Raw genomic sequence first — 27,894 nt, forward strand, 5'->3', positions numbered from 1 at the left:
GACAAAAGACACATTTGATCGTGAATTCCCATTTGACAGGCATATATTTACACAAACAAATCAATAGTTCAACTCACAACCTCTCAGAATTCATTTTCCCTTTACAAATATTCCCTTCAGCCTCTGTTTACTGTATTTATTTTCTCTACCAGTTTCTAATTTGTTTTCTGTTTATGACTATTTATTTATAACTTTATCGTAATCTTCTTATGTGAGCCATAGTTTTCTACATGGAAAGTTGATTTTTTTTTAAATATCATCGTGACAAAAAGTATACTTGATTTGAACCATAACATAATAGAAGTGAACTATCTATATATATAGGCAATATCCAACCAGTCAATATACTGTCCATTTAATTGGTCCAACTAACTAGTTTTGAAGGTGATGTTACACACAAGAATTTTAAGATTGAAAAATTGCAGTACTTATTAAGAGAAGATTACTAGACTTGCTATGAGATAACTTTTAAGTACATGCCAAATAGATTAATTTTGTGTTCCCTTTCTGGTAACATATTCAGTAAGTTGTCAAGTATTTCTCAATTTTGACCATCTTAGACTGAATAAATAATTATTTGGAAGTCCATCAATAATTTCCTATATAATAACATTGGTGATGGATCAATACAAAATCAACTTCCAAAACAATGACCAAAGAAAGAAGATGAAATTCTTATTTGGTAACTTATAAATAAATAGATTTTATTGTAAATGCTATAAGTTTAAATAACATCGAGTACTTAAAAATAAAAAACATAAGCTATTATTCTTCACCTGGTCCTCCATATGACACTAAATTCCCAGTTACAACCCCAGAGTTTGGATAATCAGTCACCCTATATAAGTTTGGACTGTTTGCATATAATTTCACTAAAATGTCATCTAAAGACTTAGTTTGATTTTTATCTGTTAAGAATGTACACTTCTTACAATATGCATCTTTTTTAAGGTCTCCAATAGGAAAATAGCCACTGCCCATTGGTGGTTCTGGAACTCCAGGAGGACTGTACACAACTCCTCCATATTCAGCACTTGTTGCAAATCCCTTTAAGCTAGTAAATATTTTTGCAGGCCAAAATCCAACTGCTGCTGTTCCAAAATAAAACCACCAATTTCCATTTGACATGTCCTGTATATAAAAAAGGAAACAGTTAGATAAATAAGTTCTGTGCGCTGACAGTGTAAAAAATATTTATACAATCAGGGCCACCTTACCCGAGCAATATACATCGGTACATCAAAAACAGGTCCACCATAAGAAGAACCTGGAAGTTGCCCATCTAAAGGTATTGCAGTGTTTATTTGTATAAAACCTGGACATTGAGTATTATAACAAGCTAATTTTCCAGCCTGTGGTAGTAAGAAAAGAAATACTAAATAGGCCTACTATCAAACATATTGTAATTGATTAAACAGTATTGATCGTCATCAAAATGGAATACAATTAGTATTAACACGAAAGAAGTTAAGGAGATTACCGTAAAATATGTGTATAGTCGTGTATGAGTGTCCCCATAGACGGGTGGGTTCACCTTCAATCGAAAAACCATAAAGTTATTAGGCAATAGACGACTTTAGGAAATGGAATTATAACGCTTTGATTGGCATAGGCTGATGCAAGATTTAGAGTTAGTGAACTCGGCATTGCTGCAATCATAGGCTATATACATAACTCGAGTTGAAGGCAGTGGACTAACAATTTGATTAGCATAGGCTGCTGCAATATTTAAAGTTAGTGGATTCAGAGTTAGTGCACGCAACCTTATATATACATAACTTGAGTATAAGGCAGTGCATGTAAAATTATAACGGTTTGATTAGCATAGGTTGATGCAAGATTTAGAGTTAGTCAACTTGGAAATTGCAAACTTAGATACATAACTTGAGTTGAAGGCAGTGAATGTGAAACCATAACAGTTAAATTAGCACAGTTGATGCAAGACTTAGAGTTAGTGGATTTCATTAGTGCAGTAAACTGGTATATATAACTCGAGCTGAAGACAGAGAATACGATACTGCACCCGCTGGAGATTATCTCAATCCACCTATGTTGATTAGTGTAGTAAAAGTCATGGATTGTTAATGAAGGGAAAAAGAACTTACAGTCCAGCCAACTTGTATGCTGTCATTCCCATTCTGAACTTTTATACGACCTCCGCTATGTTGATGCCCACTAAGATTTTGAGGATTATGCAAACTAATAATTGCTCCTGCTCCTGCCATTTTGTTTCTTGGACTGTATGGGATTTTTACAGATGCAAACTGAATGAAGCAATATCACAACATCAGATTGTAAGTGTAGGTAAGGTTGCTAACTACAAAACAATGTAATATTAGCGAACTTAATAGCCAAAATTATAAGCAATCAGACAAGGCGAATCCATGAACTAGTGTTTTTTAGCTTGAATATGGATAATAAAAGAAGATAAACCTTGTAGCCTCCTCCAAACGGTTTGGTTCCCTCGGAAACAATACCCTGTATGGACATAATGACACATTTTGTGAAGAAAAGTATACAAGAGAGTTTTGAACTTTTGAAAATCAAAGAGTTGTAGAAATTCTTGCAGAAGACTCACATCACCATCAGGAGAATCATCTCCCCCTCTCATTTGCGATGTAAGTCTCCGTCTTATTAGGTCGTCCTTTGTAGTTCTTCTAATAGGAACTGTTCCAATAGGACAACCTCTGTCTTCTAACTCTATGTTAAAAGGTCTATTAATGTTTGAAGAAATGTCATCTCTTTGCGACATGGATAACATAGGTTTCATCTGCATCCAGAAGTAAGTGTTATGAGTTTCTATATACATATATATGTATGATATTTTCTTTCAAAAAGAAAAAAAATTGGATTGTATGAACTCGAAACTGTAGTGTATAGATATACCTGGGGATGAAAACTATGATTCTTCAACAGAGGATGGTCGAATGCAGGTTGTTTGTAAAAGTCTACACAATCATATAGTTCTCCATATTTGCCCTGCTAGTCAAATTGCAATCAGTCTCCAATCTTTATATATAAAAACATATCTCCCAAGACTTAAGAGGTTACAATTCAAACTGTAGTTTCACGAGTTTGAATCTCAGTGATCTTCGTATAGTAAGACAAATCTATGTTCACTCACAACAAGCGAAAGACGTTATTTCATTTTGTAACAAAAAATAATAACCAAGGACATGTAGAGTTTATAAAATCTGCATAAGACAAATAGAGATTGTACCTTAATAGTCTTGATTTCTGGCTTATTAAGAAGCTTTAGTTGCTTCTCTAACTCTAAGTCCTCTGCTTTAGACAACCCCTGTTCTGCTTCAACTTCATAATGGTTCAAAAGGAGAGAAATTGCAAGCAAAATCTGTACGATGGCTCTTTGATGCAACGACATTTTCTACGTATTCAAGAAAATCGTAAGCAATCTCTTGACATTAAATATTACTCGTTTAAAACGAAGTATGTTTTGGAATAATGACCTTATATCAGAATGCTCAAAAGTTAGATACAACCAGAATAAAATCTCCAAGAATGTGATCTGACAAACTTTTGTTTCACTTTACAATTCATTTGATTTCAACCAAATATATCTATCATCGGTTATCAGCAAGTTATTATCAAATATAACATAGTTGTGTCACAAGAATTACCTGATTTGTTTTGACTCTGAACACAAATTACAGTGAAGTAAAAACACCAAACTAAAGGCATCTATTTATACTAATCAGATAGGGATAGGCTGGTTTAAATGTTATATGTGACATATGTAGTTTGACTTGATACATAGGAGAGATTTGACGGTATAAGTGATTGGATTACATCTAAAAAGGAAAAAGGTTCAAATTGCAGATCTCTAGTTTTCATCATAAAGGGAAACTCTCTAATGATTATTCTAATTCTACTTGAATCAAATTTCAAATGAAAATTTTCTGCACATATTTCCCTCATGTAAATGAATTTAGTACCTAATTTAGAAGATTACAACATGTGATATGGATAGAGTAAATCCATCATGTTCGTCTCTTTATCACAAGTGGTCTTTTCAATGTCAATACTCAATATCAACCAATCATATTATGAAAATAAGGGATTTGAACACGTGCTTCCTCAACAAGAGGTTTACATCCATTTATACAATCAGGGCCAGCTTACCCGAGCAATATACATTGGTACATCATAAACAGGTTCACTATAGGAAGAACCTGGAAGTTCCCCATCTAAAGGTATTGCAGTGTTTATTTGTATAAAACCTGGAGGGGAGCCTTGGTTGGCGTAACTGATAAAGTTGGTGTCATCTGACCAGGAGGTCATGGATTCGAGCCGTGGAAACAACCTCTTGCAGAAATGCAGGGTAAGACTGCGTACAATAAACCCTTGTGGTCTGGCGGCTCTGGCCCTTCCCCGGCCCCGTGCATAGCGAGAAATTAGTACACCGGGCTGTCCTTTTTATAGGTAGAAAACCTTGACATTGAGTATTATAACAAGCTAATTTTCCGGCATGTGATCATAAGAAAAGAAATACTAAATAAGAACATTGATATGTCAATTTTTAAGTATTTCTTACTTAGACAATATTGTCATTATCAGCAGCATAGTATTAACATGAAAGAAGTTAAGGGAACTACCTTAAAATATGTGTATAGTTGTGTATGAGTGTCCCCATAGACAAGCGGGTTCACCTTCAATCGAAAAAACATAAAAGTTATTAGGTAATAGATGACTTTAAGAAATGGAATTATAACGCTTTGATTAGCATAGGCTGATGCAAGATTTAGAGTTAGTGAACTCGGCGTTGCTGCAATCATAGGCTATATACATAACTCGAGTTGCAGTGAACTAACAATTTGATTAGCATAGGCTGATGCAATATTTTAAAGTTAGTGGATTCAGAGTTAGTGCGCACAACCTTATATATAACTGGAGTAGAAGGCAGTGCACGTAAAATTATAACGGTTTGATTAGCATAGGTTGATGCAAGATTTAGAGTTAGTTAATTAAATGTTACAATGTTGAGGATTAATTTTCATACAGAAGATACTTGATAATTTAGGTCTAGTTTCTAATTAGCAGTTTTAGCAATCATTTCAAATAACAGTCGAAAAACAATTTTCAGCACAGTTTCTCGATATTACTTCACATACAGTCCTTAACAATAAAATAAAAATAAAAAAACCTCACACACAGTCCATTATACTCCCCTCCAGCAACTATATCCACCTTTAATTTTATACTTCTCTAGTTTATAACAGATAATCAGCCATTTCAGGTAGAATAAAAGGAAGACAGGACAGTTATGAGCTGCATCAATATTTCTTTAGTTTATTCTCCTCTTAACAGAAAAATATCACCAAATATGTGCTGCATTCACTGCTCAATAATAATGATACCCTCTCCACTTCCACTGATTGTTCATAAACATGAATTTTTATCTACAGAGTAATGCTATGTGTCTGTATCCATTTATACGTATCACCACTACACATAAAGAGACTATATATAGGAATCAGTAACTCCAGCAAACAGAAGGGTAGCAGGTAGTTTTTTATGATCTTTACCGGGTTGTTTAGGGCTAGTATGGTAGTATCTTGTCGTTGTTCCTAGATTGCTAGTATTACGGCTATCTCTTACTATTTTCCGCTTCAGCTTTATTGTATCATGTCGTGATTACTGCTTGTTGCTATTGCTAGTGCTATTGCTTTTCTCCATCTATTTTTTTTCTAGTTCTTACGTCGTTATTATCATTTTTCTGGCTATGTTGTTGATATTTGATTGTTTCTATTCATCCTCTCAAGTTGAGGGTCTTACGGAAACAACCTCTCTACTTACTCAGGGTAGAGATAAGGTCTGCGTACACACTACCTTCCCCAGACCCCACTTGTGGGATTCTACTGGGTTTGTTGTTGTTGTTGTTGTTCTTTCCCATCAAATTAATGGTCTATTCCAACTTATGTCTTGCATGTAAATTTAGTCTGGACAGTGTTATTTTTTTTTGGATAACGCTGGTGCCATTTTGTTGAAATTACTTTTAAGTTTCTTATATTTGAATATAATATCTATCACATGGTGGCCTCAAATTAAAGTTCCAAATTTGTGGCTGATACCTTAACATATGTTCATTCAATTAGCGTAGGATTCCGTCTAGCTCTTCCATCTTTATCTAAGCACCAGCAACATGACAATGTAACTTGAAATATGCAAGATAATTAAAGAACAAATCTAAAAACAATAATGATTTCATCACCTCAAACTATAACAGACAAGTTCTAACACAAACTAATATTTTCAGATAGGAAAATTAGTACTGTAGGCAGATTCAAGAATTAAGGAAAAGAATCAGGTTAAATATGGCCAGACAGAAACACAAAAACAAACAAAGCCAAACAGTAGAAAACCAATTGCAACACCTCTAACTATCATTTCTTTCTCCTTTTCAATATACAGAATGTGATAAGTCCTTGATAAAATTACACACCTGACTGCATGTCTGATTTTTTGGGAGGCTAGATTCAGCATATCTGTGAGTTCTTCTTGTGTAGTGGATTTTTGGAATCCAAAATTGGTGGTGCACTCGGTCTGTCCACTGGAACTCCTGTCCTTGCACCAGTTGATGATTGCTCTACCAAAGGATCGGAGCAAATGATGGTTGTCCTCGACCAGGATGTACAAAGGCTTGACGATTAGATACAGTTATTCCTGGATAAGCAGTGGAGACAGGAATTGGAGGTGACGGAAACATCATTGGCGGGACACAAAACCCTGCTTCCATAGACAGTATCTGCAAAAAATGGGATGAGGCAGTTAGCAATAGTAGGTATGACTCTAATTCTCAGTTCTTAAAGAAAGCAAATTGCACAACAGCATAGAAAGGTGACAACCATCATCTAACCTGAAGGTACTTGCAGTTGAAGTGTCTTCAAATATTCAATAGCTTCATCAAGCATTGAAGCTTTATCCGCCTAGCAATCAATAAGGAAAGCCATCAAAATGATTCAAAATGAGAAACTATAGGAGAAGGAGTTAGGATACAATAAGGTTGGGTGATGGCTAATTTTAAGATTACCAGCAACACTTCATCAAAACCATGTCAGTTTCAAAGCAACTAGAAATATATGAGTGAAATATCAGCACAATCTTATTCTAGCTTATGCATTGAGCTCAAATAAATTACTGGTATTTTCTGAGTTTTTAATTAACTTGAAGTTGATTGCTCGATGAGATATGGTAGAAAAACAAAAAACTTTTTTATAGAGAAAGGTGATTGTATTATAAAGCTAGCACTAAGTGTGTGTTGTAGTAATTACAAGTGCCCAAAACGTTAAAAGAAAAATCCCTTTCCAATCTTACAGGGATTACAAAAAAGGAACAGACAAAAATCACATAAATCAACTTCCCAGCATGACTTTAACTTATCCCAAGACTTTTCTTACCTGTTGCAGTTGGGTATTAGTTCCTGTAATGCACGCATCTTTTCGTTAATCCTATTCCTTCGGCTCTTTTTGCAGAAACTGAATCAGAATGCATTTATATCTATATTGTCTTAAGAAGATTTAAAACCAGAAATTGTAAAAAGCACAGATGAGGTGGTAATGGTTAGCTCACCCGCTCAGATAAATTATGCACCTCTGCAGCTCGGCTTCTCTTTGAACCTGTACCTCCTCGAGTAGGGCAAGGTTTTTTGATACCAACAGATTCTTCTTCAGCATCCTGAACAAAAGATATTTCCTTGTCAGACTCAACATCCCAAACAAAGAAGTAAAATACTACAAAACATGTTAAAAGTAATGGCCTTTAAACAAATAAACTTACTTCACTTGGACACACCATGAATCCTCATTATCTCGGGTTTTCCTCTTTAGATTAAGAGGCTGATCACTTGATCCTCTCTTTACACTGCTACCAAAGCATATAGTGAAAGTACAATAGTGGCGTGAATTGTTTATTTTAAAATTAGTTATTATAAGTTGACTAGTTTAACAGTTAGTCGATTAGAAATAAGAGCGAGATAGTAAGAAGTACAGAATTAAAATGCGGAAGTAAAGTGCAAGAATTAAAGATACCGGAGTTTTTATACTGGTTCGGATTCAGTGTGAATCCTAGTCCAGTCCCCTTGGGTTCCCCTTTGGTTGCAAGAGTGTTCTCTTTCAGTGATTGAGTTTCTTGAGTACAAAGTGAATGGTGTGGTTTTACACCAACTGCTCGGTTTCTATGTCTCTCGTCTTTTCTTGATACAATGCCTCACCAGTGATTTACTCTTTTTCTTCTCTAACTTGTTACACATCAGATCTAGTAGAACTACAATGTTTGTTTGAAATAGAACAAAGAGAGAGTAAATGGTTTGATCAAAGTATATCTCTTCAAGTCTGAAGCGATCGTATATATACTTTCCAGGAGGCCTTAGAGTCTGGAGAGATTTGCGAACCCAAGAGATTTGATCCTTGAAAGGAATCACAGATTGATTCTTTCCAAGAATAAGGTTGATTCCCGTTATACTTCCTTGATGAGTAGACTTTGATAGCTTTCCATCTTTAAGCCTTAATATCCGCCGAATTTTCAGTGTTGGCTATGCCTTTGCCGAACCTTTAGTACTTCTTTCCTTTTTATTGTTGATAGCTTCAATCATCTTCTGATTTATATCTTCCTTCAACTTTGATTTCTCTCCTTGATGGCTTCAATCATCCTCTGATTGATATCTTCCTTCAGCTTTAATTGATTATCTATTTTCGGACCTTTATTACTTCGCTGATTCCTTGATTGATTCAGCCAATCTTTGATTGATACTTTCCTTTTTACTTTAATTCTGATTGATTTCCTTGAATCCCTACATCAAACACAATTATATTATTTTTCATCATTAAAACTAAAATCTAACAATCTCCCCCTTTTTGATGATGACAAAATAATATGTATAAACACCAGTTAACTTCCCTATAATTTTACTCCCCCTCAATGGTTGCATTTGACTCCCCCTTCAATTAGTCGACTCATGTACCTGCAGAAGTTATATTTTTTTCTCCCCCTTTTTGACATCAGCAAATAGGGAATACCACTAAAGCAGATAATATAACGTATAACCATTAAACATGCAATATAAATAAGGATGGCATGACAAGCATGTAGAGTCATAAAAGAAATAAAAAACATCTAGTTGACTAGTTAACCAGTCCAAAACAGCAAAACACAAAAAATTGTTTGAGATTTCCATCACTAGTGATGCAGGAAATAGGTAAGAGTGTTGCAGATGGCCTCCTTTAGACGATTAAAGCTGGCATTTACTTCAACGGTGACCCCATCAATCCTGTCATGAACTTCCTTGAAGGCTTTGACTATATTTTCTCCAAGTCTCTGAATTCTGACCCTTATCTTGGAGGCGTCCAACCCTGTTTTCTTCGAAATTATGTGAATGTCACCAACAGTGGACTGAGTGGCAGTAAGGAGTTCTTGGATGTTGGTCAGCTTGTTGTCAATGATAGTCAATTTTTCAATGATAGCAGGATCACTTACACTTTGAAGAGAGACAAAGGATTTGACCTTGGAGTCAGGTTTAATACTTTTGACTTCACCGTCCTGTTTCTTTACCCAAGTGTCCTTTACACACATATACCCCATACTAGCAAAAGCCCTAGAATTGTAGGATTTTGACACAGACAAGAGGGTATTCTGAGATGGAGATATTGTGGGCTTCTAGGATATAAGATATGGCCATACCATAAGGTAGACTGGTGGGATCATCAGCACTCTCTATCATAAAATTTATGACCCAAGAGGATAACTTAATCTTGAGTTTGGTCACAAGACAATAAACAAGAAAGGTGTCTCTTTGAGAGAAGGTAGAGAATAATCCAGTTCGAGGAAGAAGAGTGGTTGCAACAATGTGAGCTAAGACACGAGTTTCAAAGTTAACATCACTAGGACCTAACTGGTTTGGGAGAGGATCAGAAGGGCACTCAGCAATACAACGTTTTACTTGATCAAAAGAAATTTCAAAATTATCAGGCCAAGTGTTTTTGAAAAGCACTGGAAAACTAGAGCATTTACACGAGAAAATTGAGTCAAACGTAGCACAATCAAGAACAATGCGCTTACCCAGAACTAAGGATTCTAACCTATCAGGCTTACTAGAGCGAAAATTTGCATAAAACATTTTCACTAAAGGTTTAGAGACTTTATGAGGGGGTAAAGAGAGGAATTTTGACCAACCTTGAAAGGCAAAAAGATCCTTTACCTTACAGTTGAGGGTTTCCATGACATCAAGATCAACAATTCTGCCATTAGCAATGGGCTTGTCTTTTAGGGCAAGAAAGAAATCCCTATTTGGGGAATCCCAAAAATTGAGGTTTGATTCTAATGAGCTTGAAAGGTCTACTCTGGATTTTTTAGGAGTAAGGGTTTCAGGAGGATCTTCCATGGACCTTTTTCCTAGAGCTTTTTCTCCTAAGTGAGAGTAGTCTGAAAGTTCTACCTGTGAAGAGGCAAAACCTTCGGAGTGGTCAGATCTTATGTCTACGGGTTCTGGAGGCTGAGAAGAGGGTTTGCCTCTGGATCGAGTACTTTTTCTGGTGGAGGCAGAAGGGGTTTTGGGGTGTTTAGCCATGGAGAACCTACTTTGAGAGAAAGGGTTTCTGAAGAGGGTTTCTGAAAGATGAAGACGACGAAGTCAGAGAAAAGGGTTCAGAGTTTAAGAAGAAAATATTGACGGTTGAGTATATGAAAGGAAAGGGTGTCAGTGAAGAGTCATGGTGATTGGTTTTCCTTTATTGGAAGTAGCGATTGATGTGAAAAGAGAGGGAAAATGGAGGCGATACATAAATGAGTACACACAATCAAAATTTGAACATTAGTCAAATAAGAAATTAAAAAGACAAATAGGTCCTAATTTTTGAAATTAAGAGAAATAATGCCAAGTAAATCTCTTAAAAGACAGAATCTATCTTCTAGTAGAGGCTTAATGAAAATATCAGCTAATTGATCAGTGGTACTAACAAATGAAAGTTCTATATCACCTTTGATAATATGATCTCTAATAAAATGACGCTTGATGTCTATATGCTTAGCTCTAGAGTGATGCATAGGATTCTTTGAAAGACATATAACACTAAAGTTATCACAAAAAAATTAAATAGGTTTAAAAAATAATTGATGAGACATCCATAGTAATTGTGCATAATATTGTCTAATGGCAATGTATTCAGCCTCTGTAGCGGATAATGCAACTGATCCTTGTTTTTTACTATTCCAAGAAATCAAGAATTTTCCCAGTAATTGACACGTGCCACTAGTGCTTTTCCTATCTTCCTTGTCACCTGCAAGATCAACATCTGAAAAACCTTCTTATTTAAAACTGTTAGAGCGTGGATACCATAGTCCATGAGAAGTAGTTCCAATGAGATAACGAATAATTCTCTTTACTCCATTCAGATGAGACTCCTTAGGAGCTGACTGAAACCTGGCACATTTGCAAACACTGAACATAATATTTGGCCGACTAGCAGTTAGGTAAAGTAAAGAACCAATCATTCCACGATATTTTGTTTCATCAACGGGATTTCCCTTTTCATCTTTATCAAGATTTGTTTCCAGGTTCATAGGTATGGCAATAGCTTTAGCATTGCTCATGCCAAATTTCTGAATTAGCTCCTTGGTATATTTCGTCTAGCATATGAAAGTTCCTTCTTCAGATTGTTGGATTTGAAGTCCAAGGAAAAAAGTGAGCTCTCCCATCATACTCATCTCAAATTCGCTTTGCATAAGCGTTGAAAATTCCTTGCACAACAAGGGGTTAGTACTACCGAAGATAATATCATCAACATAAACTTGAATAATAAGATTACCTTCTGAAGATCTTTTGATGAATAAAGTAGTGTCTACTTTACCTCTTATAAACCCGTGATCAAGTAGAAATGAACTAAGTCTTTCGTACCATGCTCGTGGAGCTTGTTTAAGTCCATACAGTGCCTTGGTTAACTTATACACATGATAAGGAAACTTTGAGTTTTCAAATCCAGGAGGTTGTTTTACATATACTTCCTCCTCAAGGAAATCATTTAAGAAGGCACTCTTGACATCCATATGGAAAAGTCTGAATTTCTTGAAGGATGCATATGCAAGAAGAATTCGTATTGACTCTAGTCGAGTTGCTGGTGTAAAGGTTTCATCATAGTCGACTCTCTCTTGTTGAGAATATCCTTGAGCTACTAATCTGGCTTTGTTCCTTATGACTTTTCCATCCTCGTTGAGTTTATTTCTGAAGACCCATTTAGTTCCAATTACAGTAGCGTCTGTAGGCTTAGGCATCAATTTCCATACTTGGTTCTTATCAAATTGATCCAGTTCTTCCTGCATGGCCTGAACCCAGCTTGAATCTTTGAGAGCCTCGTCTATCTTCTTTGGTTCAATCTGGGAGATCAAGGCTAAGTTTGCCTTCTTCTTGTGAGCTCCTCTGGTTTTCATCCCTTCACTTGGATCTCCTATGATAAACTTCTGAGGATATTCTGGTTCACTCCTCCATTCATTTGGTTGTGTTATGCTTGTAGGAGTAGTAGACTCTATCTGTGTTTCTGGTTGATTGTTGCTAATTTCATCAGTCGACTCTGTGACATTTTCTAACCTGTTAGTCGACTCTTGGAGATTGCTTGACTGAGTTGTTTCTTGATTTTGATCTTCATCACCTGCAATGATTCCTTTCTCGGCCGAAGTGTTATTTTCATCAAATACTACATGTACTAATTCTTCTACAGATAAAATGCGTTTATTATAAACTCTAAATGATCTACTGTTTATAGAATAACCTAGAAAAATACCTTCATCACTTCTTGGATCAAATTTACCAAGATTTCCTTACCATTGTTGTGGATAAAACACTTGCTTCCAAAAGTATGGAAGTAGCTTATGTTGGGTCGTTTACCTTTCCACAGTTCGTATGGAGTTTTCTTCAAGATTGGCCTTATGAGACATCTGTTGAGAATATGGCAGGCTGTACTTACCGCTTCTACCCAGAAGTGGTTTGGCAATGAGTATTCTAGTAACATGGTTCTAGCCATATCTTGTAGAGTTCTATTTTTCCGTTCCACTACCCTATTCTGTTGATGTGATCTTGGGGCTGAGAAATTGTGAGTGTATCCTTGATCATTGCAGAAATCTTCAAATGCTCTGCTCTCAAATTCTCCTCCATGATCACTTTGAATGGTTGTAATAAGATATCCCTTTTCTCGTTCAACTCTTTTATAGAAGATCTCAAAGTTTTTCAAAGCTCCATCTTTATGAGATAGAAAAATCACCCATGTAAAACGTGAGTAGTCATCAATAATAACAAATGCATATCGTTTTCCTCCTATGCTAGCAGTTCTAGTAGGTCCAAACAAATCCATATGAAGCAGTTGTAAAGGCTTAGATGTCAACACAATGTCTTTGATTTTGAAAGAGTTCCTAGTATGTTTACCAATCTAACATGCATCACACATGACTTCTAGAAAAATTGAGTTTGGGAAGACCAATAACTAAATCATGCTTGGATAGTTTATCTATAAGATGCATGCTTGCATGACCAAGTTTTTTATGCCATAACCATGGATCATCAGACATGGATATTAAGCATATTTGACCATCTATATTTTCGAAGCCATCAAGAATGTAGACATTTCCATACCTTTTTACCTGACTCATCTTCAATAGCACAACCTGTTTTCTTGAATTTTATCTCATATCCGGAATCACACAGTTGGCTTATACTTAGCAGATTGCAGTTGAGTCCATCTACGAGATAGACTTCAGTGATATCGCAGTTTTTATTAAATGGGATTGTGCAAGTGCCAACTATCTTCCCCTTTTGAGTCATCTCCAAATTTAACACTTCTACTATTTATTTTAGTGACCTCTTTGAACATGTTTTTGTCACCTGTCATATGGCTGGAACACGCACTATCTAGGTACCATTTTCCTTTGCGGCTCTTTTCGTGGTGTTCCTGCAAAATGTAACAATTACTTTCTCTTAGGTATCCAAGCTTGCTTGGGTCCTTGTTGGTTAGTATTACTAAGATTAGGGCTGCCTTTGGGTTTCCAAATCTACCGTGGAACATTTGATTTTCGAAAACGACAAAAGGAATATTTATGCCCACTTTTATTACAAAAGTGACATACAGAAGGTGATCCATTTTTGGATCTCCCACTAGTGCTTGTGGACTCTGTTCTGGTTGGTCCCTTTTCGGTTGACTTGTAAGTCGCATGGTTGGACTTAACAGAACTATGAATGGTGGATTTGTGCATGCCATTGAGTTGCATTTGCAATTCCTGAAATTCTTCTTAAAGTACTTCTTTTTCAATTTCACATACTTCAAGCTTGAGTTTCCAGTCTTTCTTTTCCCTATTGAGTCTCTTTAGTTCATTCATCAACTTTTGAGACTCTTTTAAAGTAAGGTCAAGAATATCCTACAATTCATTGCATCTTTCACAGTTATAGGATCTTACCTCGCTTGTTTCACCTCGTGCCATAAAACAGTTTTCCTTGCATTCGTCATCTGAAACATCTTCATCTGTCCAGCAACCTGAAAGTTTGTTTATGTCATTTTCCAGAATTGTCATGAAGCACAAATTTGCTATTTCTTCTGGTTCTGAAGCGTCTTCATCACTCTAGCTTCCAAAGGATTTATTCTTGTTAAATCCTCTGGCAATATTTCTTTTTAGATCTGGGCATTCAGCTTGTACATGTCCGTATCTTCCACATTCATAACATTTTCCATCATTCTTGTCCTGCTCATTGTATTCCCTGGTTCGCCTTGATGATATTCTTCCTCTTTTTGTGTTTCTGTATCTTCTCATTAGACCATCCATTTTCCTTGATACCATGGCAATTTCTTCCTCGAGGGCTTCAGGATCATTGTCAATGTCATTTTCTGTCATGTCAGTTGTAGCCTTGAATGCGACTGTTTTCTTCTTTTCTTCCTGGGTTGTTTTCTTGAGATGAGTCTTTTCAAATGCTATGAGATCCCCTCGAAGTTCATCATACGATAATTTGTTTGGATCTTGTGATTCAAGTGCAACTACTTTTGTCTGCCAAGTCGTAGGGAGACTTCTCAGAATTTTTCAAACTTGATCACCACTTGTATATGGTTTACCAAAAGCTTTTAGATCACTGATGATTTTGCTAAACCTTGTAAATATTTCTTCAATGGATTCTCCTTATTTCATCTGGAAGAGTTCATAATCATGAACCTACATATTGATATGCGTTTCTTTCACTTTGATGGTTCCTTTATAAGTGACTTCTAGTTTATCCCACATTTCTTTGGATGTATCACAACTGGATATTTTTTCATATTCTTCTCCACTTATAGCATTATAGAGTAGATTTTCGTCTTTAGCATTGACTTGAACAACTACCATCTGATCGTCTGTATATTCGCCTATATCTTTCGGATCAGCAGCAGGTTGTGCTGCTACAGGCAGTGGATAGTTCCCTTTATTGATTACTCACCAAACTTTGACATCATATAACTTTGCATATATTTTCATACGCACTTTTCAGTGAGAAAAATGTTGTTCAATGAAATAAGGTGGCCTGACTTGTGATGTTCCTTCTTGAAAGAGTGCTCCAACAATTCCTTGGTTTGCCATGATCTTTTCTCACAAACTGTTAAGAAAAGAAGAGTGAGACTAGCTCTGATACCAATTGAAAGTACAGGGGGGGGAGGGGGATGAATTGCTTATTTTAAAATTAGTTATTATAAGTTGACTAGTTTATCAATTAGTCGATTAGAAATAAGAGCGAGCTAGTAAGAAGTACAGAATTAAAACGCAGAAGTAAAGTGCAGGAATTAAAGACACCAGAGTTTTTATACTGGTTCGGATTCAATGTGAATCCTAGTTCAGTCCCCTTGGGTTGCAAGGGTGTTCTCTTTCAGTGATTGAGTTTCTTGAGTACAAAATGAATGATGTAGTTTTACACCAACTGCTCAGATTTTATGTCTCTCGTCTTTTCTTGATACAATGTCTCACCAGTGATTTTCTCTCTTTCTTCTCTAACTTGTTACACATCAGATCTAATAGAACTACAATGTTTGTTTGAAGTAGAACAAAGAGAGAGAAAATGGTTTGATCAAAGTATATCTCTTCAAGTCTGAATCGATCGTATATATACTTTCCAAGAGGCCTTAGAGTCTGGAGAGATTTGCGAACCCAAGAGATTTGATCCTTAAAAGGAATCACAGATTGATTCTTTCCAAGAATAGGGTTGATTCCTGTTATACTTCCTTGATAAGTGGACTTTGATAGCTTTCCATCTTTAAGCCTTGATATCCGCCGGATTTCCAGTGTTGGTTATGCCTTTGCCGAACCTTTAGTACTTCTTTCCTTTTAATTGTTGATAGCTTCAATCATCTTCTGATTGATATCTTCCTTCAACTTTGATTTCTCTCCTTGATGGCTTCAATCATCCTCTGATTGATATCTTCCTTCAGCTTTGATTGATTATCTATTTTCGGACCTTTATTGCTTCGCTGATTCCTTGATTGCTTCAGTCAATCTTTGATTGGTACTTTCCTTTTTACTTGGATTCTGATTGATTTCCTTGAGTTCCTACATCAAACAATTATATTATTTTTCATCATTAAAACTAAAATCTAACATATAGATGAGCAAACAACCCTATGTTCAACATTTCTCTCACTATCAGATGTATCCGTCGTTGCCTTTGCACCTGTAAACTGACCAGGGGTGTTGTCACTATTACTCGAACAATCTCTGAATATATTATGAGACTGTTCAAGATGACATGATCTATCGTGAAAGCTAGCCCCAGATGCTCTTGACTCGAGTTGGGAAGGTACCACATTAATCAACTAGCTAAATATTAATCAACTGGTTCCAATCATAAAAGGACATAAACAACAACAACAACAACAACAACATACTCAGTAATATTCCACATCGTAAGGTCTTGGGAGGGTTGTGTGTACGCAAACCTTACCCCTACCTTGTGAGGATAGAGAGGTTGTTTCCAATAGACCCCCGGCTCAGGAAAATATAAGCACCACATTAATGAAAATATAGACAAGAAGGGACAATACCAAGAAGCCATAGAAAAGCAGAATAAAAACAACCAAATAGTAAAGTGATCAACAATGAAGGAAAATGGTTTGTCATAAAAGCCTACTACCAATAGAAAGCGAGAGTACGTGCCAATACTAGTGCTATGAACACTCTCGACTACTTACTCTACTACCCTGATCCTCGACCTCCATACCTTCCTATCAAGGGTCATGTCCTCGGTCAGCTGAAGCTGCGCCATGTCTTGCCTAATCACCTGAGAGATATATTCCAATTGCTCGGCAGTTATTCCCCATTCATCGTTCCGAGTTTGTATGACCCTTTTCCGGGGATTTCGAGGATTTGGTATTATCCTTCCCAATTCGGACTCAATTTTCCTTCATTGGGGTTTCGAGTGTTGAGGGTGATTTTTCTTAACACTAAGTCTCCGACGTTAAAATATCGAATAATGGCTCTTCGATTATAGTATCTCTCGATTCATTGCTTTTGGGCGGCCAATCGAACGAGGGTGGTTTCACGCCTTTCGTCCAACAGTTCCAGGCTTGTGTTCATAGCCTCGTTATTTAATTCCTCTGTTGTGTATTGGAACTGGATACTCGGTTCCCCGACTTCGACATGTATTAAAGCTTCGGCTCCATAGACTAATGAAAATGGGGTATCCCCGGTACTGGACTTCGAAGTTGTGCGGTATGCCCAAAGAACTTCGGGCATAATTTCTCTCCACCTCCCATTGGCGTCGGTTAGCCACTTTTTAAGATTTTGGATGATGGTTTTGTTGGTCGATTAGGCTTGTCCATTCCCGCTAGGATGATAAGGCGTTGACATGATTTTTTTAATCTTATGATCCTCGAGGAATTTGGTTACTTTACTGCCGATAAACTGCTTCCCGTTGTCACACACAATTTCGGAAGGCATCCCGAATTGGCATATGATATGATCCCAAATGAAGTCGATGACTTCCTTTTCCCTTACTTTCTCTAAGGCATGTGCTTCAACCCATTTAGAAAAATAGTCAGTCATAAACAAAATAAATTGAGCTTTACCTGGTACCCGTGGAAGAGGGCCAACGATGTCCATCCCCCATTTCATGAATGACCATGGTGATAAGACCGAATAGAGCGGTTCCCCGGGTTGGTGAATCATTGGTGCATGCCTTTGGCATTTATCACATTTTCGAACAAACTCTTTCGCTTCTTTTTCCATATCGATCCAGTAATAGCCGGCTCTGATTACCTTTTGAACCAATGATTCGGCACCGGAATGGTTTTTACAAGTGCCCTCGTGAACTTCCCTCAGTACATACTCGGTATCTCCTGGTCCTAGACATATCGCAATGGTGCATCGAACATTCTTCTGAATAAGGTTCCATCCTCGGATAAGGTAAATCGTGTTGCCTTTGTGCGCATGGCCCTCGATTTTTTCGGATATGAGGGAAAGTTTCTGGTTTTCAGATACTCTATATATTTATTTCTCCAATCCCAAGTCAAGCTTGTGGAATTTATCTCGGCGTGACCTTCTTAGACCACATACCTCATGAGTTGCATGACGGCCCTCGAATGAAGCTCGTTGTCCTCGATCGATGACCCCAAACTTGCGAGGGCATCTGCCTCGCTATTTTAATATTGAGGCACGTGTTGCAAAGTCCACTTCTTAAACCGATGTAAAGTTACTTGTAATTTATCCAGGTATCTTTGCATTCGTTCTTCTCTAACTTCGAAAGTTCCGTTAACATGATTAACCACGATGAGGGAGTCGTATTTGGCTTCGATCACCTCTGCTCCTAAGACTTTAACTATTTCATGACCTGCAATCAGGGCCTCATTGTTAGTCAATTTCATAATTCTAATAGATTGTCTAACCACGTTGCCTGAGGGAGGTTTTAGCACGATGCCAATTCCGGACCCTTTTGCGTTCGTAGCATCGTCCGTGAAGAGGGTCCAGACTTGTGAGGTCGTACCCGAATTTATCAATAGCTCTTTCTCGACTTCGGGTACTAGGGCCGGCGCGAAGTCAGCTACGAAGTCTGCCAAAATTTATGACTTAATTGTCGTTCGGGGTCGATATTCAATATCTTACCCGGTTATTTCTACGGCCCATTTGGCCAACCGTACCGAAAGTTTGGGGTTATGCATAATATTTCGTAGTGGATAAGTTGTTATAACACATATAGGATGACATTGAAAATACGATTTTAGTTTCCTAGATGTGCTTATCAAGGCGAGCGCTAATTTTTCTAGGTAGGGGTATCTAGTTTCGGCCTCACCTAGGGTCCGACTGACATAATAAATAGGGAATTACATACCTCATTCTTCTTGGACTAGGACTCCACTTACTGCTACCTCTGATACTGCCAAATACAAGTAAAGTTGTTCGTCCGCCCTCGGTATGTGGAAGCAGCGGTGGGTTTGATAAGTATCGTTTAAGCTCTTCCAAGGCCTGTTGGCATTCCGATGTCCAAGTGAAATAATTTTTCTTCTTTAGCAACGAGAAAAATCGATGGCCCTTATCGGAGAGAACCTCGAGATGAATCGACCCAGGGCGGCCATGCGCCCGGTTAATATCTGCACGGCTTTTATGATGTCTACCACTGTGATACCATCGATAGCTTTAATCTTTTCGGGGTTAATCTCGATTCCTCGGTTGGATACCATGAATTCGAGAAATTTTTCCGGTCAGACCCCAAATGCGCATTTTTTGGGTTGAGCTTCTGTCACGACCTAAATCGATGAGCCGCGACAGGCACCCGGTACCTTACTCAACCGAGTACCAAAATAACATATCTTTTCGTATCATACTATCATAGATAACTGAGCTAGAGATGTTACTGTGAGATAAGTAGAATACAACATAAAATATCAACTTATACTTAAGACGTACGGGCCTATAAGGCCAAAAATGAGCACTCTTACACTAAACATAGACCGACAAGGCCATACAATATTTCATATACATGACACATGTCTACAAGCCTCTAAGAATATATAATTTTTATAAAGGTCGGGATAGAGCCCCGCCATACCAAACAATACACATCTAAATCATACTGACCAAACAAGCAACTCCGGAGCAAATGGAGTGCACCAACATCTTCCGCTGAGCTGATCACCTACTTGGAGGACTCTCGACCTGTCTATCGAGACCTGCAGGCATGAAACGCAGCGTCCCCAAGCAAAAGGGACGTCAGTACAAATAATGTACCGAGTATGTAAGGAATAAAAATCAGTAAATAATAGACATGAGAAACATGGAGTAAAAGACTCTACATGTACGTCTGCATAGCTCTATGAATCATTTCATTTTTATAATGTCATGCATATGCGTATAAATTTCATACCATGTATAGGTATATGCGTTCATAACATCATCAGGCCTCTGAGGGCATCCCATCATATCATCTCGGCCACTGTGGGCAAAATCATCAACGTATACCAGCTGATCAGGTGGTGGTGCGTATATAACGCCGTAACCTTTTTCCATATTCCATATACATATATATACATATATACGCGTATATAACACCATATGGTAATGGGTCAATGTGCATGTATAAATGCATGAAATGCATATGAAATACGTTAATAAAATCTCTCGGTACGTCATAAGACCATTATGCATCTGATTAATATCATGAAGAAAAAAACTTATCAACTTACGTATTTTCTGAGACCCATGAACAGATGATAGAATAATAAGACACATGGGGAATCAGGAATATAGACACCCCTAGTATTTCTATGAATAGAGTCATTTATGAAAGTTGCGTATTTTGTTCGTTTCATTTGTATCATTTGGACCATGCCAAAAGAAATAAGGGATAGCCTTAACATACCTGAGCCGATTCTCTTGACAATCCCTTTAACACCCGTTGATTGCGACAACACGTAACAGCGGATCGAAGTAGGGAAAAATTTGTATGATGTTCTTGAGGAAGATTGCACCGTACTCCCTTAAAATTGCAAATCACGTTGCGAATACACTGAATAGCTTCGTTGCAAATCTCTTAGAGTTGCGAATCCGAATTGAAGCTTAATCCGTCTCTTGCCATACTTAGAATCATACCTTAATAAGGTAAATTTCTTAAAATTGTTGGATTTTTGTGGGCCCTACTTGATGGGGATGTCTTGTATGATTTCGTATGAAAGTTGTTTGGCAGATCCGTTACATTGTAGATGAGATTAAGCATCTCAATTTTGTGCTTTAAAGAGGCTTTTAAATTAGTGGGTGTGGACCCCACTTCATGTGGCTTAGTTGGCCAAAGACACCTCCACGTTCTTGCCATCTTTTATGTGACTTTAAGAGTCACCATCTCTTAATACAAGGGCTGCCACATTTTGGGGGGTTTAACTTATCCAAAGAATTGTAATTAATTACCCACTAAGTTTTAATTAACTTGTTAATTCTCTCATTAACCAATAATCCATATAATTAAGAATTAACTCAATTTACTTAAAATACTACTCACTTTTAACACACTTTATACACCTCACTATCATGACCATGTGGTACCTTGTATGGTATTAGTCCATAAATACCAGGTATTTTAGCTCGAGCCGTATGTTATCCCAAAATGTCAAACTTCGACAAAATTTATTTTTTTCGATATGCTTACCCTCTCTCCTTCACGAATTTACTCATCACTTGTTTTGAAATAGCATAATGCTTATAATCTCAAAATAATCTCATTCCCGAACTTTACGTCGATTAACTTACGACGAAACTTTAACATACGAAAATGCGAAATGTAACAGCTTCATATTGTACTTCCTTAGTTTATCAAAAGTCTCCTACAAATGATTTAAATGGTCCTCTGCTCGCAGGGACTTAACTAACATGTCATCAATATAAACTTCCATTGATTTTCCTATCCGTTCTTCGAACATTCGGTTTACTAGGCGTTGATAAGTTGCACCAGTATTTTTTAGTCCGAACGGTATTATATTATAATAGTAGGTGTTGTATTTAGTAATAAACGAGGTTTTTTCCTGATCCTCCGGGTTCATCTTAATTTGGTTGTATTCGGAGTAGGCATCGAGAAAACGGAGAATCTCATAGCCGGCTGTGGCATCGATCATACGATCGATATTAGGCAGAGGAAAAGAATCCTTAGGGCATGCTTTATTCAGGTCTTTATAATCTACACACATTCTAAGTTTATTTCCCTTTTTAGGGACTAATACTACGTTTGCTAACCATTCGGGATATTTTACTTCCCGAATGGATCCTATTTTGAGAAGCTTGGTTACCTCGTCCATGATGAATACATGTTTAACCTCGGATTGGGGCCTTCTTTTTTGCTTCACCGGGCGGAACTTAGGGTCCAAGCTCAGTTTGTGAGTGGTAACTTCCGGCGGGATACCTGTCATATCAAGGTAGGACCAAGCAAATCAATCCATGTTAGCTTTAAGAAAATGAATGAGTTTTATCCTGAGCTCGGGGGTTATCCCCGTGCCAAGGTATACCTTTCGTTTCGGCTGATGCTCGGTCAATGTGACTTGTTCCAGCTCTTTTACCATTGACTTGGTGGCGTCTAAGTCATCGGGAATTATGAAGGATCGAGGGATCCAGTAGTCGTCGTCCTCATCGATCCTTTGCTTCTCTAATTAGGTTGAGGCCGATGTCTGTGGTTGCTATTTGGCTTACTGTTTTCCCTTTGGATCCGATCCTTTTATAGAGAGTGCCAATACCGGAATTACTTCATTGACCGTAAACATTTCTTTGGCGGCGGGCTACTCCCGTACACCATTTTGGCTCCATCTGGTGTCGGAAACTTCAGAACCTGGTGAACGGTCGAGGGTACTGCCCTCATGTTATGGATCCACGGCCTTTCGAACAGGATGTTATACCTCATGTCGCCTTCGATCACATGAAACTTCATCTCTTGGATGGTCCCGACCACGTTTACTGGCAAAGTTATCTCGCCCTTAGTAGTTTCACATGCCATGTTAAATCCGTTTAGTACTAGGCTGCGGGCACAACCTGGTCTTATAGACTGAGTTGTTCTACGACCCTCGATCGAATGATGTTGGCCGAACTATCTGGATCAATTAACAAACGCTTAACTTGAGTTTTATTCATGAGTATATATATTACAGTGCATCGTTATGGGGCTGCATGATTCCATTTGCGTCTTCATTGTTGAAGGACAATGTACTTTTCGGTATGTAGTCCTGAACCCGAGATCGCTTCTCCCTTATGATCGGCCCCTTGGTGCATTTTAATACTGGTCCTTGGGGTGCGTCGATTCCTCCGATGATCATGTGAATAATATGTTGTGGTTCTTCTTGCTCGTTTTGCCTATTAAACTCCCTATTTTTGAAGTGATTCTTGGCCCGGTCGCTTAAAAACTCCCAAAAGTGACCTTCATTGAATAGCCGGGCTACTTCTTCTCTCAACTGCCTGCAATCTTCCATTATGTGGCCATGGGTTCCATGATACTTGCATACTTGATTTGGATTTCTCTGGGCTGGATCGGTCTGCAGAGGCCGAGGCCACTTAGTGTCTTTGATGCGTTCGATAGCCGATACGATGGCGGATGCGTCAATATTGAAGTTATATTCAGACAGTCGCAGTGCTTCATTAGGTCCGACATGCCTATCAAAACAATTTTTGCTCATGAGCCCTCGAGATCCCTAGCCTCGATCACTTCTCATTTCACCCCGTACAGAATTGTGTCCAGGTCTGCTGCTCCTACGATCTCTATTATATGACAGGTATCGATCCTTGTTCAACCTTGGTTCTCGATCGACGTCCCTTTTGGTCATGGATCCGAAAGGAGCCCCTAGTTTGTCATCTTCAGCTCTAATTTTTGATTGATATCGACTAAGTATATCGGCCCATGTAACGGCCTGGTACTCAATCAAATTCTACTTCAACTATTGTGAAGCCACTGATCTTCATTCATTTAGTCCTTGGGTGAAAGCTTGTACGGCCCAATCGTCGGTGACCAGTGGTAGGTCCATTCGTTCCATTTGGAAACGAGATACAAATTCTCTGAGCATCTCGTTATCTTTCTGTTTTACCTTGAAAAGGTCCGACTTCCTAGTCTCGACCTTTATGGCTCCTGCGTGTGCTTTTACAAAAGAATCTGTAAGCATGGCAAAAGAATCAATAGAGTTAGGTGGTAGATTATGTTACCATATCATCGCTCCCTTTGGTAGGGTTTCCCCAAATGTTTTCAGCAAAACAAACTCGATCTCGTCATCTTCTAGGTCATTCCTTTTGATAGCGCATGTATATGAGGTTACATGCTCATTTGGGTCGGTCATTCCATTGTACTTCGGTATTTCGGGCATACGAAATTTTTTAGGGATCGGCTTCAGGACCGCGCTCGGAGGAAAAGGCTTTTGCACGAACTTATTCGAATCCAATCCCTTCAGTATTAGGGGTGCTCCAGGGATTTGGTTTACCCTGGAATTATAGGTTTCGACCTTTTTATCATTTGCTTCGATCTTCTTTTCTCCTGACTCTATCCGCCTTGTCAGTTCCTCGAGCATTTTTATACTTTCGGGGTTAGTCTCCGATTCTTGTTCATTTGACCTTACTACGGCTGGCCCCGTTCTGTAAGTGACTTCTTGGGGTGGACCGAGCTCAGCCCTGCTCGGCGCCTGTGTTTGGCTCTACAACTGAGCTATCACCACCTGTTGAGCTTGCAGCATTTCGAAGATCATACGCAGGATGATCCCGTCTTCTCCAATATTTTGGGTATATCGAACTGTAGATCGGGTCCCACCTTGGATGCTATTTTTGGGACCGGAATGTTGGTTCGCTTCGATGGCCACATGTGAATTAACGTCAATTGGATCCACGGCTTGAGTTCCAACAGGGTCAACGAATTGCCTTTCATCCCCGGGCGCCAAGTTGTTATTCTCACCTTGATGGCCAGATTCGTTGTCGATATGCAGGGGCAAGGATTGAGAGTTCGTCATCTTTATCCTGAAATCAAATATACTTCCAAGAGCAAGTGTAAAATTGTGCGTTTTATAGGGATTTGTATCAAATAACCACTATTATCCTTAGCCCCACGGTGGGCACCAAACTATTTACCCGAAAAATAGATAACAATTGAATTTATACGCGATACTAAGGATACGTAGTATAAATTGGTACAAATTGAGAAAATGTACAAATGAGTATCGAAATTAACTGTAAAGGAAATAAATGCAAGCCAAACGAATGAATTGACCTTGGCCCTCGAGTTCGGTCACCTTCGAACCAAATGAAAATCTTCCTGGTGTCCCAACAGAATAACAAGATATTGAAAGCAAAAAGTAGGGAGTGTATTCCTTTGTATTATGTTATCAGGCCCCTTTACAAATGATATTATTCCCCTTATATAGTAGGGAAGTCTTACTTATAATATAATACTAAATATAGTAAAGAATCCCACGATATATTAATTAATTGGTCTTTCCTTGATATGTGTCGGGATTTCCGGCGTAATTTGGGCCCCATTACGGATATTTCGGCTTTTTGTCTCTTGGCTCAATAAACCTTCCTCGGTATTGCTCGATCTCTATTTTGTCTGGTCTCTATCGAGGACGATCTTGGTCTCGGTCGGTTTCTTCCTAACTTGGTCTCGATCTTGTTTGATCTCGACCTAGGCTGATCTTGGTCTTGATCGGTCCCTTCTTAGTTTGGTCCTGACCTCGATTGACCTCGACCTTGTTCTTTCTTGGACGATCTCGATTGGTCTATGGGTCACGAGTTTGGCAATTTATCTTTGCATCATAGTTCGACATTTACTGATCCCGAACCTCGTTTGATTATTCTCCAGTCTCGATCGGTTATACGAAAGGGCAAACTCTATTTTGACCGTATACAGGTATCTAGTGAAAATTTCTCAAACTTAACTAAAATTAGCAAAAGTTGTGGGTGTCCATATTGGACTCTTACACATCCATAACAGATATGTACCTGTTCTCGAGTCCATGTAACATGCACTCAACATGTCTTTGGACTAACTAATGGAGTTAAATGCATTGATAGAAAAATCTTTACATCGAAACTTAAGATAAAACAACAACGAAAAGAAGTATAAACATATATCAAATGATTAATGACGACTCAAATCCCTAAACCCTACTTTCTATTTTTTGTTTTTAAAGAAGAAGTGGTGTGCATCGATTCTACATTGAAGAAGGAACTGAATATTCATTGATGAATGGAAGGGACTGAAGATGGTCATGCCTATATTTAGAGGGTGTGAAAGATGAAAATTCCTAAGGTTCAACTATACATGACAATCACCTTCATTTTCTTTGAATTGAAATCTTTAGACAAGAAATTGAATATTTCTCACAATCAAGTTTCAAGATAAGAAGATTCTTGATATCTACCTAAATAGGATTTGTTTAAGATCATTTCCACCACTAGAACTAAATAAGACTCTAGGCAAACTTATGAATGAAGGGACTGAAGAAGATCATGCATAATTTTGAAAGGAGTGAAGGAAGAAAGGTTTGAAAAGGCCCGCTTAACAGACTAGTTCAATACTACTAAGACAATAACAACTATACTAGTCGGCTATATGAATCTTTACTGATTATGTCGCTCCATTTTAAGCTCATCTAGTCCAATATTATATATAGACAACAAGTTCAATGTTTCCCACAATTAAGTTTGGGATTTTACACAATATAGCCGCCCCCAAAATCACAACCGGAAAATGTATATTCTTTTTGTATATTAGTGTATAATACACATATTTTATACATAATCATTGTATATTTGGCTAGCTATTGTTATTATTTTTTGCCGATTGGCGAATTGTGTTATGTTTCAAGATAGAAAGGTTCTTGATATATACCTAAAGCGGATTCGTTTGAGATAATTTCTTCCACTAGGAAGAGAGACAAATGTGATCTGAACACCAGGCTCCACCTGAGCAATCCACTCTTTTGACCCCTCGTCGTCGGGCACCACCACCTCACCCCTAACTGTGAGTAGACAGATTCTCTTTTATCATCATCACCACCACTATATCCTCCAGCAAATCTTGAATCAGATCGAGGAGTACGATGATATCGGGTACTTGTGAAATCCCAACCTGGAGGTGAACTTGAACTTCCTGGTTGATATGAAACGTCCTCTGAAATTGTTTCAAAATCAGGATAAGGTCTGTGACCTCTCCTGTAACTGCTAGTTGGTGTACTGGACTTGCTGCTTTTACCAGAGACCTTTAATGCAATATCCTTTATCTGCAAAATTTTGTTGATACATTAATTTTACAAGAGACAAGTAGTACAAATTACAAAATGAGGAAGATGAATTCATTGTTAGAAGATCAACAGAAATATCTTATTTTTGCTTTGCGCATTCTCCGTTCGAAATTCACTAACTTGACTAATTCCAATTCGCGTAGCATATATCGCATTAAAGGAGGAAGCGTCTCTTTACAGTTTTCCATTCCCAAGGCTTGAATATGAGATCTCGAATTAAGAATTAAGGGATCCAATACATTTCACCGCACTCCTCGCGGTGGTTATGGAAATATCTTTGCTTATTAGAGATGTCCAAAATTTGAGCTTGAACTTCAAGACCTATCCCAGAGGACATGGTAAAAGATATATAGGCCAAATGACGTTTTAATGTTGGTTTAACAATTAAATTAATATTTGAAATCCTAAGGTGATTTAAACCATAGGAAGTGAAGCCAGGTTTCTGCCCACAGTATCCATTAGTGCAGCAAGATCATCAAGCAATTCAGCAATGAGCTTTGTCCGGTATTCAATTGAACTCAATATTTTAGACATGAAACACAAGTATATATATATGAAAAATACTAAACTTCTAATAAATATTAAATTTTAAAGAATAATTTTAAAAATTAATGGGTTCAAATGACGAGAAGAGAAAGATTAAACTCATTAA

The 27,894-nt window shown here is 37.7% G+C and overlaps 1 protein-coding gene and 1 long non-coding RNA gene across 5 annotated transcripts; both read right to left on the minus strand.

The window, feature by feature from the left end:
* Window positions 1-716: 716 nt before the first annotated feature.
* On the minus strand, window positions 717-9,049 carry LOC104088202 (protein neprosin-like). Of its 4 annotated transcripts, XM_033653976.2 has the most exons (15): window positions 8,046-9,049; window positions 7,795-7,878; window positions 7,588-7,692; window positions 7,416-7,480; window positions 6,875-6,944; window positions 6,461-6,763; window positions 4,614-4,667; window positions 3,221-3,385; window positions 2,887-2,979; window positions 2,579-2,770; window positions 2,434-2,478; window positions 2,106-2,264; window positions 1,481-1,534; window positions 1,218-1,352; window positions 719-1,131 (listed from the first exon to the last, which is right to left on the minus strand). In XM_033653976.2, exons 8-15 carry the CDS (start codon window positions 3,380-3,382, stop codon window positions 766-768), a joined length of 1,206 nt encoding a protein of 401 aa, XP_033509867.1. In that variant the 5' UTR covers window positions 3,383-3,385; window positions 4,614-4,667; window positions 6,461-6,763; window positions 6,875-6,944; window positions 7,416-7,480; window positions 7,588-7,692; window positions 7,795-7,878; window positions 8,046-9,049; the 3' UTR covers window positions 719-765. The 4 variants fall into 4 exon arrangements, with proteins under 4 accessions (XP_018623615.1, XP_033509867.1, XP_070038880.1 ...); XM_018768099.3 differs by lacking the exons at window positions 6,875-6,944; window positions 7,416-7,480; window positions 7,588-7,692; window positions 7,795-7,878; window positions 8,046-9,049 and having other exon boundaries at window positions 717-1,131; window positions 6,461-6,601; XM_070182779.1 differs by lacking the exons at window positions 4,614-4,667; window positions 6,461-6,763; window positions 6,875-6,944; ... (2 more) ...; window positions 7,795-7,878; window positions 8,046-9,049 and adding an exon at window positions 4,450-4,585 and having other exon boundaries at window positions 3,221-4,238.
* A 6,800-nt stretch (window positions 9,050-15,849) lies between these two features.
* On the minus strand, window positions 15,850-27,555 carry LOC138896731 (uncharacterized). The gene is made up of 4 exons (XR_011410129.1): window positions 27,363-27,555; window positions 26,831-27,221; window positions 20,074-20,165; window positions 15,850-16,554 (listed from the first exon to the last, which is right to left on the minus strand). It is a non-coding gene; the product is annotated as an uncharacterized lncRNA (long non-coding RNA).
* Window positions 27,556-27,894: the final 339 nt, after the last annotated feature.

The sequence above is a fragment of the Nicotiana tomentosiformis genome, chromosome 8 (assembly GCF_000390325.3).
Source record: "Nicotiana tomentosiformis chromosome 8, ASM39032v3, whole genome shotgun sequence".
NCBI classification, from domain to species: domain Eukaryota; kingdom Viridiplantae; phylum Streptophyta; class Magnoliopsida; order Solanales; family Solanaceae; genus Nicotiana; species Nicotiana tomentosiformis.